General features: G+C 46.1%; 1 protein-coding gene across 1 annotated transcript in view; it reads right to left on the minus strand.

Annotated features, from left to right (window-relative positions):
• Nucleotides 1-276: 276 nt before the first annotated feature.
• The window catches only part of TOPBP1 (DNA topoisomerase II binding protein 1), a 287,854-nt gene continuing 274,459 nt past the window's right edge, over nt 277-13,671 (minus strand). Inside the window, exon 28 of the mRNA XM_069211909.1 lies at nt 277-570. Within this exon, the coding sequence (XP_069068010.1) occupies nt 427-570 (144 nt within the window). The 3' untranslated portion in view covers nt 277-426. The remainder of the gene's footprint in view (nt 571-13,671) is intronic.

Raw genomic sequence — 13,671 nt, forward strand, 5'->3', positions numbered from 1 at the left:
CACGGGTGAGTAGCGCGCTTTATAAATGTTAATGATTTGATTTGATTTGATCTGCTCCATCACTTGCAGGGTGGTACGAAGTCACTCTGGAGCCACAAACCACCACGACCTATTGGCACAAGAAGCAGTGCTGAAGAATATTCTAGATCGTCTGGCGCCTGGGGATATTTTAAAGATGAAGACTGCGGTTGGAAGTACCCATCAGACAGCATATTTACCTCATTTCATTAGCTAGTACACACAACGCAAAGTCAATACAATGCTGCTAAAGACGTATTAATTGGTAAAAATGTTTTATTAAAAACAATAAAACTTTTCAACCTTAATAATAAAAATACACAATTTTAATTTCATGGTTCGAACATTAGGAAAAAAACCTAAAAATAAATGCTTATAAATTATTTTACTATTCACAGCTTAGATAACTCAATGTAATCTGGACCGCTTCATGTCATGTGTATCTCCAGAATTCTTTCTCTTTCGGGATGTTACTGTTTCGTTCATTCTGCTATTCTGAAGTGATGACAGTGCTTCCGGTAAACAGTAAGAGTCCATTGGAGGAGGAGGTTCCTGGAAAATACGTGTTACAAGAGTAATTCGTTCCTTTTTTACTTTCTACAACAATTAAGAACCACCCACATGCTGGTTATATACTTTTAGTATGGATTTTACAAGATTTTACTAATATTGCAGAATAAGTGAAGAGTTATAATGCAGACCGCAAGGCTGATGCAACAGATCATGAGGATTCACATCAGCTATGTTGTGAGATCCTCAGGAAGTCATGTGCTAAAAAGGCACGCTTTGTACAGCATAATAACATTTCCACATGATATTTCATAGCTTTATAGCTCACTTCCACAAGATAACAACAAGTATTTATTGCAGTGGTCGACAAAAGGCACTGACTATATGGACAAATTACTTACCTGCGGTAGCACCTTGTCTGGCAGAAGCAATATCTAGCTTCCAATTCCTTACCTTGGAATTTCCCTCAGATGTGAGTCTTAATCCGGAGATATTTTTTTGAGCAGTGCCCCTGCACACCGTTAGTGGCGTCGAACAGCTCCGCATCCGTTGTCGGCGTCATGCGTACTGAATATTATGTCACTGGTCCTATATAGGTGCCACCGTGGCGTGCTGACGTCAGTTTCTTTTCACGACTTCCCACACCAGAAGTGCAGAGCCATGAAGAACACTGTCCACTGGTGCGTCAAAACTAGGGACCTGAAAGGGAAGTCCCTATCCCTAGAAATCGGTTTGCAGAGCGTGGAGGATGGGTGGGTCAGTAAGGAATCTGCAGCTACATATTGTCTCTACCAGCTGAGGCGTTACTGAAGGTAAATTATTTGTCCATCTGATAGAGACATCTAGTCGCAGATTCCTTGCCTTAAAATAGACGCTAAAGTAAAACCATCCCCACAGGTGGGTCTGTGTACTAAGATCATAATAGAAAATCCTGCAGGACCGACCGGGCAAAGTGTCTGTCCAGGCAGTAGTGTTTGGTAAACATGTGCACGGATGCGTACGTTGCTGCCTGACAGATATCCAGGACTTGAACTCCAAGAGATAAGACAGAGGTTGAATAAGCACACAAGCCCTCAGAGGGTTGCTTCTTAGTTCGTACGTAGCACATTTTAATGCAGAGTACGACCCACCTGGACACAGTCCACTTCTGCACTGCCTGACGTTTCTTTGTACCCACATAACCAACAAAGAGTTAATCATCCACACCACACGGAACTCTTTAGTATGATCAAGGTAGAACGCCAATACTCTTTTTGGGTCTAGGCGGTGGAGTCTCTCCTCTTCCTTAGAAGGATGCAGGGGTGCGCAAAATGTAAGCAAGGTAATGGACTGGCCTACATGGAAGGGCGTAACCACTTTTGGGAGGAAGGCGGCTCGTGTATGAAGCACCACTTTGTCAGGATAGATGGAAAGGTATGGTGGCTTAGATGACAATACCGACAGCTCACGCACCATGCAGGCAGATGTAATGGTCCCAAGGAAGGTTGTTTTCAAAGTGAGAAACTTTAGAGGACAGTTCTTGAAAGGAGCACACATCAAGAATGTCAGAACCAAATTCAAGTCCTAATGAGGCATGATGAATGGGAAAGGAGGAAACATGAGTAAGGCCTTTGAGGAAACTATTTACAATAGGGGATTTAAACAAATAAGGCCAATCAGGCAGCTGTGAAAAGCAGATATTGCAGACAAATAACCCTTGAGAGTGCCCAAAGCAGAGCCCTGCTGGGCCAACAAAAGTATAAAAAAATTGAAACTCAAAAAGAGGGTCAATAGACTTGTCTGTGCACCATGCCACAAATTTCTTTCAACTTCAGGCATATACTGTTTTGGTGGAGGGACACCCAGATGCCAAGGTAGGGTTACAGACTTCGGGCAGAAGGTCAAAAGCTGTCAACTGCTGCCGCTCAATCTCCACGCAAGAAGGCGGAGACCGGACAGGTTTGGGCGGAGGACCCTCCCTTGCTGCTGCAACAGAAGATCCTCACAAAGGGGCAATCTGATCGGAGGATCGATGGCCATGCTCAATGGCTCAGAATACCAGACTCTTCATGCCCAGTCCGGAGCCACAAGGATTCCTTGGACCCAGTCGTTCTTGATCTTCTTGAGAACTCTGGGCAGAAGTGGTATGGGGGAAAGGCATACAGGAGGCCTGAGCTCCACTCGAGACAAAAAGCGTTGCCAAGCGAGTGCTGCCTTGGAAATGCCAACGCCAATACTGCTGACATTGTGCGTTCTCTGCATAGGCAAACATCTAACCAAGGCTCTCCCCACTGCTGAAAGAGACAGTACTGAGGGATTGCTCTTTCTTTGGAGGGAAGCCATACTCATTATCAGGCCTTTTCAACTAGTCATGTGTATGTATGTGTTGGTATTGATAGATAGTGAACATAGCTTTACAGCAGAGATCTGAACAGGGTATGGCTCTCTAGAATATACAATTATAGGGGTAAGGGCAGACTGCTGAGTCAGGGGCAGTGCTCTTTGAAGTGGTGTTTATTTCTGAATTGTAAGAGAGTTGGTGCGTGTAGAAAATCTGCCTTTTCTGCGTGGTGACCCTTATTTTTTACCTTTTGCTGGACCATATATGTTCACTGGCTTCAGAAGTCTGTGCAAGTTACCCCTGTAAACCAAAAGTAAAAGTGTCTGTGCTCCCTCCTTAAAACATGGTTAAATTGATTTAGCTTATTCCTAATTAGCCCATTTAACATGCCTATAACTCTGTGGCATATGGTGTATGCTGCATAGGCAAACATCTAACCAAGGCTCTCCCCACTGCTGAAAGAGACCTAGCACCACCTCCAGATGAAGACACCATTTGTGATTGACCAAGCATTGCTGGCTGAATTTGTCTGCTCTGGCGGTCAGAGAGCCCGCTAGATGTTGAACCACCAGGGATATGCCCTGCTGTTCGAGCCATGTCCAGAGACACAGAGCCACTTCACAAAGGGTCCACAACCTCACCCCGCCCTGCTTGTTGCAGTACCAAATGGCAGTGGTGTTGTCTGTGAACATCTGCACTATCTTCCCTTTGAGAGAGGGGAGAAATGCTTTCAATGCTAATCTGATTGCCCAGAGCTCCAGCAGGTTGATGTGGAGTCCGGATTCTGCCTGAGACCAGATGCCTCTAGCCTCCACCTCTCCCAAGTGGCCACCTCATCCCAGGATTAACACATCTGCCACTACTGTCAGATCTGGTTGAGGAAGGGTTCGTCATCCACCACTGAAGATCTCGCACAGTTCCCTCTGAGACCTGGACCATGTCAGAGAGATTCTCCTGATGCTGCGCTCACTGGAACTTTAGGTCCCACTGCAGAGCCCGCATATGCCATCTGGCATGTGTCACCAGCAGGATGCAGGAGGCCATGATGCCTAGCAGCCTCTGAGTCATTCTCATTGAAGTCCAGGATAGAGGCTGAAACATCTGTATCATACCCTGAATATCCTGGACTCGCCACTTGGGAAGATAAGCCTGAAACTGCACTGTGTCCAGAACAGCCTAGATGAAAGGGAGCATCTGAGAGGGAATCAGATGTGACTTTGGCACGTTGATAGTGAACCCCAGAAAATGCAAGAGATCCACCGTAGTCTGGAGGTCAGAGAAAACAGCCCGGGACAAGCCCGCCTTCAACAGCCAATCATCACCACCGTAGTCTGGAGGTCAGAGAAAACAGCCCGGGACAAGCCCGCCTTCAACAGCCAATCATCAAGATAAGGGAAGACTGAAACCTCGGATCTGTGTAGATGAGCGGCGACCACCTATATCAAATTGGTGAACACCCAAGGGGCGCTGGTAGGGCCAAAGGGGAGCACAATTAACTGAAAGTGCTTGAGGCATGCTGTGAACAGCAAGTAAAGTCTGTGGGCAGGCAGGACAGGAATGTGGAAATAAACGAACTGCAAGTTCAACGCTACCATTGAGTCTACTGGGTCCAAGGCAGATAGAACCTGAGCCAGAGTGAGCATTCTGAACTTCTTCTTGAGGAAGAGATTAAAGGCCAGAAGATTTAGGATAGGGAGAAGGCCCTTGCCCTTTTTGGGCACCAGAAAGTAGCGGGAATAACAACCACAACCTACTTCTGGCACAGGGACCCTCTCTAGGGGTCCCTAGGCCAACAGAGCCACAACTTCCTCGTGGAAAAGTGACAAATGCTCCTCCATCATCCAAGGGTGGCATGGATGGTGGGGTAGACCCGAAGGGGAGGGAGTAGCCCCTTTGGACTAACTGCAAAACTCACCTGCCTGATGTGAGGGACTGCTTGCGGAACAGGTGATTTTACGTTTCCTGCCTCCGACTGGTCCCTAGTGGGAAAGGTTGGAGGTGGCTGCATAAGAGAGGGTTCAGCAGGGGCTGGGGGGTGGACAGACTACTGGCTCCCTAACTCACGAGGATGGTGGATCCCACGTCCCCTGCCACATAGAGGCTGGGCAACATGCATAGCACAGTGGCTGGAGGGGAACGGACATGGATGGGTGCCCTTTCCGTAGCCATGAAAGGGGCAAAAAGGCAGACTGAGGAGGACGTGGGGTCCCTGCGAGGCCCAAGGACTGTGCTGTAGCCCGGGAATCCTTGAACCACTCGAGCGCAGAGTCTGCCTCGTCTCCGAAAAGACAGGTGCAATCAAAGGGCATGTCCAACAGACTGGCTTGGACATCTCCCGAAAAGCAAGACGTCCTTAACCTAGCCTAAGGGCCACAGTCAAAGCAACCACTCTGCCCACTGAGTCAGTCGTGTTCAGTCTACACCTAATCGTGAACTTTGCTGCGTCTCTCCCATAAGCAGCAGCTTGAGAGAGTACAGCCCGGGCCTCCTCTGGAACCGGTGGCAGCACCTGTGCAACCCTATCCCACAGCATATGGGAGCAACGGCATAAAAGACATCCAGTGTTCACAGACTGCAATGCCAGGCTGGAGGAAAAAAAACACATCATCTTCCTAAGTTGGTCCAGCCTCTTGGATTCACTATCTGGGGGTGTGGAAAGGAAGCCGCCCTGGGATGTTGAGGCTTGGATAACCAACCTCTCCGGGGTGGGGTTTTGCGTCAGTTGGAGCAGCTCAAAGGCAGTGGGTAATAGTCTTGTTCACAGGAGTCCCTGTGCTGGGTTTGGACCAGGTACCCAGCAGGACATCAGTAAGGGCTTCATTGAAAGAAAATAGTGGTTTAGAGGATGAAGCCTCAGACTGAAGCATCTTTGTCAGGAGGTTAGTCCTGACTGCCATTACCTTCCTCTCGAACGAGATCAGAAGCTACGCAGAGCCAAGCGATGGGCCGCAAGGAGCTTTAGGGACCGCTCTCTCAAAGCTTTCGGATTCATGGTCCGGCACTCTGAGCACAACCTCGGGTCGTGGTCACGCTCCAAACACCACAGGCACATGAGGTGTGGATCAAACACAGACATTGCCTGATGGCAGGAACCGCAGGGCTTGAATTTGGACTTACCAAAGATATCCTTGATGCCCCAGGAGTGTAAAAAAATATCAGTAAAAAAACGACTGAGGCGTAGCTCTTCTTTGGATCAGCGCTAGGCTGGCGCGAAAAACAATGATTCTGGGGTGGTGCCTATATAGGACCTGCAACATATCCGGCTTGGAAGACACCGAAGACAGACACTGAGTCAACTGACGCCACCTAATGGCACGCAGGGGTACTGATTGAGAAAAATCTCCAGATCCAGACTGATGGATGTAGATTTACTAATTTATGGAATGTGTAACAGGTCCAGCAGTACTGCTAGAAGTTGTGACATTTGCAGCGGGTTCCCTAGACTAGGGAAAGAATGACTTGTTACACCAAAGGATGAAGGGGAAGACGTGGCTGAGGGGAGACAATGAGACAGCGAGAACCCGAGAATCAGAGACAGACAAAGAGCACGAACAAAAACATACAGAAAAATAATGAAGTAAGGAAGCAGCAAAGGAAAAGAGGCAAGGGAAAAAGGAACATATACAAAACATGGAATGGCATATTCACTTGTGCACATGCAGCTGTTCTTGGCTATGTCTTGGATCCGAAATTAAAGAGAGTTGAAGCAAAAAAAGTCAGTGACAAAAGCAATCAGTACTGAGTTTTGACAGGGCTTCCCTCCCCAGAGTACTACAAGGCTTCATATTCCTATTTGACCAGCATGGCACGAAGAACCTGGAATATGGTCAGGCTGAGCTTGGTCCAGGGAGGTGTCCTCAGTAGGGAGCTGGTGTTTGAGTATGAGGTTGGGGAATGGCCTCCAATAGTACTCTTGGAAAAACATCTGAAAATTCCCATTTACACAAATAAGATGGCATTTCCCTAGGAGTAATCTTACATAGTGAATAATTAACCATGTGATAAAGTTTCACAAGAGTGCAACTGGATTTTTTTTCCGTATTTCTTTTTTCGACATGGGGAAATATTTTTCCCTGTGGATATATCCCTTCTTCCCCTACACATCTAGCTTTTGTAGAGCTACTTTCTTTCCACCCCCCCAAAAGCAAGCAGTTTTTTTCCTGTCATTGGCAGGAGTAATCTCTATCTGCTTCCATTCAGAGAAAAAGCATACTAATACTTATAAATGCACACAGAGGCCATCTGGAGCAATATTATGTGCGAGTAAATACATTTATAAGCGTAAATCAAATGCTTTTGTGGGCACAATACATTTGTAAATCATGCCATGTACCTGTGTACTTTGATCTTTCACATGCAAATGCCTTTAACAGTTTAGATGTATATTTTAAGTCTAAATGTACATGTTCACGTCTATTTTCCAACTAAGCAACCAATTTCAAAAAAATATATGTATCAACAATTCAGATATTGAACAACTCTAGGTCAGCCACAGACTCACAGTAGGGCCTTCAATGGGCTTTGGCCTCACTGTGCAAACAGAGGTTTGCATTCCCTAAGCACCTACAGTATGAATGGGTTCCATAGATATAAAATTATGCTCCTGAGACAGGACTCTGGCTTATAGTCATAGAACATTCCCAGCTTCATCACCTTCTTAGCGGAGGTGCTTAGGAATTTGGGGTGAAGAAGTTACCTTACCACACAAAAAACTACCAACGCCATGGATAACGATCAATGGGCCGCTGTAAGCACTGGATCGGGTGGCAGCAGCGGATGACCTGCTGAAAGCGGCAGATCGAGACCAGCTTACCATTTTGGCTGCATTTATGATGGTTGATTAGGTGGTCCTTTTGCATGGACTGTCTACTGATGCAGTACAGTTCTCTTAAGCTCTGAATGGTGGCTGGGAGCCCTTTTAGAAATCCACAATTAGAAAATGTAGTTAAAGCTTTAGGTGGAAGTGTCTGTATTAGAAGGTACCAAATCATTATGTTTCAGGGTTCCACGGCTTACACTGTAGTGTGGTCAGTTTTATGTATCCTTTGCGCATTAGCTTCAGGCTTTAGGCCTTTGTGCACTTTGCCCTGGATGTATTTTATTCCTTTGCTCGCAGCTTAGAGCCTCTGTGCACTTTGCTCTAAATGCTTTTTATTCAGCTTCGTACTGTTATTTTTCAGATAACCAGTTCTACGGTCTTGTTTTATTTTTTATATCACACTGTTTAGCCTACTTCAGCACTGGAGTTCTCAATAACACATTCCTGTTCACTCTGTGCTTCAGTCAAGGATACAGTCTGGTACATTGCCGATAGACGTGGTAGGAGTTTAGTCTTTGGCGTTCTTGCGTAGGGACATTTTGTGATCACGCTGACATGTTAGTTATAAAAATACTTCCTTGTCCCAATACACGCAAGAGGGAGATTCCGACCAGGGAACCACAACTAGACGCTGACTGCCTCGTTGCAGATGCTGAACCAGATCACAGGTCTTTGCTCAGGTATGAGGGTTGATGGCTTCCCAGGGAATCTGAAAGGCAAGTTAGAAGCTTAACATGCTGTGCTCGAAATAGAACTAGCTGAGAGAGAGTAGAAATTGTTAACACCATGATAGCGTTATTCTTATGTTTCACTCTCCTCGTGACTATTTCAATCCTACTCTGTTGTATGGTTCTGGTTATTGCGGCTCACGCCTTAATATCTAAAATGCAGTCGTTTTATTAAAACAATATATAAAACTTAAACTGCCTTTGTCATTTGTATATGAGATCATACTGTAAATGAGAGAGCTGGTTTGGATCTGAGTGACCACGACTTCCCTGAGAAGTTCCAAAGATGTAATGCGCTCGGCTGCCCAATCACCCCTTCCCCTTGGGAGAGATGAGGCACTGCTAGTTAGCCGTACCAAAACCGGATTTAGGGTGACAGAGGTCCTTCCAAGTGGGTCAGACTCAGTTGCCCACACTGTGAACGATCCTGCTACCTAGAAATCCAGTAGTCTCATTTAGGATAATGAGAGCCAACGTGACATGGCGCCCAACGATTGGTCTGGCTCTAATTTTCGGGTACGGCTGACTCTCTCGGTCTCATATATATATTGACTACTCGGTTCCGTTAACGGAGACGTCCGTGGGGCTGAGGATTTCCGCCACCACGAGATAGGCACATCCTATTACTTAGTGGTCGGTTGTTCAAGCTTGAACTTTGAAAGGAAAACCCCGATATTGGTGTGCCTTCTCTAAACCAGCGCTGTTTTCATAATGGCGAATCCACAAGTTATGAACATTGCAGTTAATATGCGACAACCGCTCACGGGGCACCTGTTAGCACATGGTCTAACGAACCAGGGGGTCCAGTCACGTTTGTGGTGGATGCCTATGCAGCCTATAGAACAGAACTTTTTTATTCTTGTGTAGTATTTCCGACATTTCACGATTACACTCTTGCAAATGTCCCTGGACAATACAGGGCATATGCATACTTAGAGATACCTTTATCTTATCAAGAACACCATAATTGGCTTGATGGCGCCCTCCCACACACCATAGCACAAGTTAGGTTAGGTCCACTGAGTAATGATGGTCCTACCTGGCCTTTATTGGCTACATATACACCACATCCTGCGGTTGCTCAATTGGCAGTGGCTGAAGTTCGTCGCTTATATACGGATTTAATGGCTACATATAGACGTTTAGTTCAATTTGTGATGCAGACACTGAACACAAACCCAGCGCGTGCTGCTCCGGCGCAACCACATGCAGTGGTTCCGGGTATCAATCTGGCCACTGTACACTCAGTTATGGGTAAAGTACCGGCAAAACGAGAGTAAACTCCATTTTGGCTGGCGCAAAAAATTAATACGCTAGAAGCAGTATTTCCCCATACGGGACCTCAGGATAAACATAGAATATTGATGATGTGTTTAGCGTTTGGTATGGTTCCTACTGTGGACCACTGTAATACATGGGGCACGGTGTTTGCCGCGCTCTACACTACAGCACATGGTACACCGACATTGGCTAATTTACCGGAAGTGCTTAAACAAATTCAAGATGAATATGGGGCTGCCCCAGCCTTAGATCTAGGGATGCAACTGATTGGCAATTTTGCCACGGTTTCTTCCATCATACTGAGTAATCTAAAAGGGGAGGCAGTGGCACTAGCCGTGCGTATGTGTCTTCGTGACGTCCCGCAACTCGATCAGGAGTGGGAGCTGCCGAGAATAATAGCAGAAACATATTCGAGTATCGGTCGTGATAGCCAAGGGGCTAGACCGCAAAAACCTCAGTTTCAGAGTAAAAATAGTAAGGATACTACTAAACAGCAGCAACCTGAGGGTACTAAAAAGCGCTGGGAGAAAAAACAACAAACACCTAAAAAAGAAAGGGGAGAATCTCCGCAACCGGAGACCCCGCAGACTAGGTATAATCTCAGAAATAGGGATAATTTGAAGACGCCTGATAGATATCAGTATACTGATACACGCCAATCTCGTTCCTTTCAGGACTCATCGGAAAAGAGAAATGAGAGAGGTGGGCAGTCAGAGCGGAGAACAGAGTACGTGAAACCGAGACAGGAATCACAACGCTCAACGGAGGTTTCTGTCAAGAAAGAAGAGAAACCGATCCAACAAAAGCAGCAATTTAAAAAGAAGAAGGTGGCGGCAGTCTCAGTTGGACATGCCACTCAAGAAGAGAGTTCTCTTGAAGAACAAGAAATGGGCGTTAGCACTGTTAGACAGCGCGGCAGAGGTCACAATAGTTCGCCGGAATCTTCTAGAGCATCTGGAGGTGAAAGCAACTGATGACTTCATACAAGTCGAAACAGCAGATATGCGTGTCTCTGATCCGGATGGAGTTTATACAGTAACTTTACAATTAGAAGGGGACATTGAGCGCACTATAAGCACCATCTTTTGGGACCGTGTGGTCAAATTGTATGACATTCTGCTGGCCGAACAGGATTGGCCCCCTGACTTTGTTCGTGACTATCCAGTTGGGGAGGAGGTTATTACACCTTCATTCTCACCACTTGTTCCGGGAGAACTAGCAGAGTCCTACAGTAAAACATGGGCTCTGGCACAGGCTCCCGCCTTATATAGAAATAATGTGGGGTGGGATAGGGATTCACCTTATCATGTAATTCCGATAAAGGGCGAACCTCAGCCGCAACCGCAATATCCTATAAAATTTGAAGCGAGGGCATCGGTAAGGAAAATACTTACACAATTGGAGTACCAGGGAGTAATTGAATCCTGTGTCTCGCCGATGAATAATACCTTATTTCTAGTAGCTAAACCGGACCATTCTTATAGGATAGTAGTGGATTACAGACATTTAAATGGACATACACGCATGTATGCAATACAAAATTCACACAGCGCAGCGCTCATGAATAATATTGTGCGTAAGAAATACAAAACAACATTAGATATCTCGAATGGATTCTTCTGCCAAAATATAGCGCCCGAAAGTAGGGACTATACGAGCTTTGGCGCGTTTGGCTCTCAAAAAAAGTTTTGTAGTCTGCCTCAGGGGTATAAGAATAGCCCAGGACTATTTTCGGCTCGTGTAACTGAAATTCTGCACGAGTTGGACCCTGAAGCTTTGTCATATGTTGATGATATCTATCTGACAGACGACGAATTACTGCAACATTTAAGGCGGGTAGCGCGCATTGTTGTGGGATTTGCTGAAATTGGCTACAAATGTAATTTTAAAAAATCAAAGATTGCCTTCCTCAGTGTCATTTTCCTGGGATATGAGTTGTCGAATGAGGGCAAGAGCTTAGCGCCACACTTTTTGGAAAAATGTGCTCAGTTGCAACCTCCTAATACGGTTCGGAAACTCCAGTCGTTATTGGGGTTTCTGAATTTTGGCAGCACTTACATTCCTGGTTACGCTACACGTATAAAACCATTATACGAGTTGATTCGCCCGAATTTTTCGAGTAGATTTTGGATGAATGAACATACACCTATTCTTCGAGATTTGCAAACTGATCTGTTAGCAGTAAAGCATTTACACACTCGGGACAATAAAACGCATCTGGTCATCAGGGTTATACCTGGTGCCGTTGGGTTTACATTTGTCACCTTTAATGAGGGTGAGACAGTCCCGATAGCATACAAGTCCCACTTGTATTCGGCTGCAGAACAACGTTTTGCACAAACTGAGAAAATTCTCACTGCTGTACAGATGGCGGTTATTAAAGAACGACCTCTTGCCCAGGGCCAACGCATCATTGTAGTTTCCCCGATTCCGGCCCTAGAGGCTATTACTAAAGCGAGTGTTCCTAATTCGAAAGCTTTACACCCACGATGGATACAATGGGCAACGTCTTTGACAGCCACTGATGTAGATTACGTATTTGACCCTAAACTGCAGACTCAAGAATTTCTTCAATATGAAATGGAGTGCCCAGCTCCCGCTGGCACATTGCCTATTGACCAATATCGGGTGGTCATGTATACTGATGGCTCTGCGCAACCAGCAGTTGGGACTAAACAACAGTATTCTGCTGCATGCGCGGTGGTGAGCGGCTATATGGAGGGGGAGGTGTTCTGCCCCCAACATACTTATACACAGACCTTGGGAGATTGTACGGCACAGTTGGCTGAGCTGAAAGCTCTATTGTTAGCCTTGGAACATGCGGATCCGGCAGTATTTACATTGCTGGTTTGTGATTCCTATTACTGTGTTCAGTCTTTCAATGAATATTTACACTACTGGAGGTTGAATGGGTTCAGAGATTCAAAAGGTAACACCATAAAACACAAATTGCTGTGGGGGAAGGTTGCGGATCTGAAGGGAACGCTTCCTAAGGCCCATGTTGTGCATACACTTGGACACCAGCGCGTTGGAATACATGTTGCTGGGAATACTTTGGCTGATGAAGCCGCAAAATCGGCAGTGGCAGTTGCCACTGTGGCCGCAGTAACTCGTTCGAGTTCCAAACCAGACACAGAGATTTTGGCTGCCATAAAGGCTACGGCTGATGGCACGCAATTTCCGAAAGGATTCCCTTCTAAATATAGTTACTGCATGGGTGGTATGCTAAACGCTGTAGTTAAAATACCAGGCGTTGGTGTACGTGAAATGCCCAATAAAATTGAGCGACCTCGATTGATTTCTGCAGCACATGAGGGGGCGGTATCTGCACATGCCGGCGTGGCTGCCACCATTTCACTGTTACAGGCTCGTTATTGGTGGCCTGGTCTCTATAAAGAGACGGAGCAGTATGCCCTTTGTTGTGATGTCTGCCAACAAATTAAAGTTTCCACGGCTAGATGCCCGCAGCAGACGCCCCTTCTAATATCAAATAAACCTTTGCAGTGTGTGTACTTGGATCATTGTGGTCCGCTGACTCCTGATAGTGCATACAAATATACATTGGTTGCTGTAGATTCGTGCTCCAGATTTGTGTGGGTCTGCCCACAGCGCTCGGCTGACGCTCGAACTGTTATTAAAGATTTGCGCATCTTTGTCGAAACATATGCAGTTGCGGCTTTTCATTCGGACCAGGGCCCTGCTTTTGCCTCTAAAGCATTCAGGGACACCATGGCGTCGTTGGGGGTCCAGCTCCAGTTCTCGTCTCCATTTCAACCAGAGGGAAATTCTGTCGTGGAGCGTTTAAATCGCTATTTAAAGCAATCCTTAACGGCCAGAGTTATAGGTACGGGTCGTAGTTGGCTAGCCCACCTATATGGAGTACAGAGAGCACTTAATAACTTGCCTAGAAGGTCCCTGGGGGGTCATACTTCATATGAGTGCCTGTTTGGAACAAGAATGTTTGTTCCTGATCTAGATGGTCCTGGTGTGGAGAC

Source organism: Pleurodeles waltl, chromosome 10, assembly GCF_031143425.1.
Source record: "Pleurodeles waltl isolate 20211129_DDA chromosome 10, aPleWal1.hap1.20221129, whole genome shotgun sequence".
Lineage (NCBI taxonomy): Eukaryota > Metazoa > Chordata > Amphibia > Caudata > Salamandridae > Pleurodeles > Pleurodeles waltl.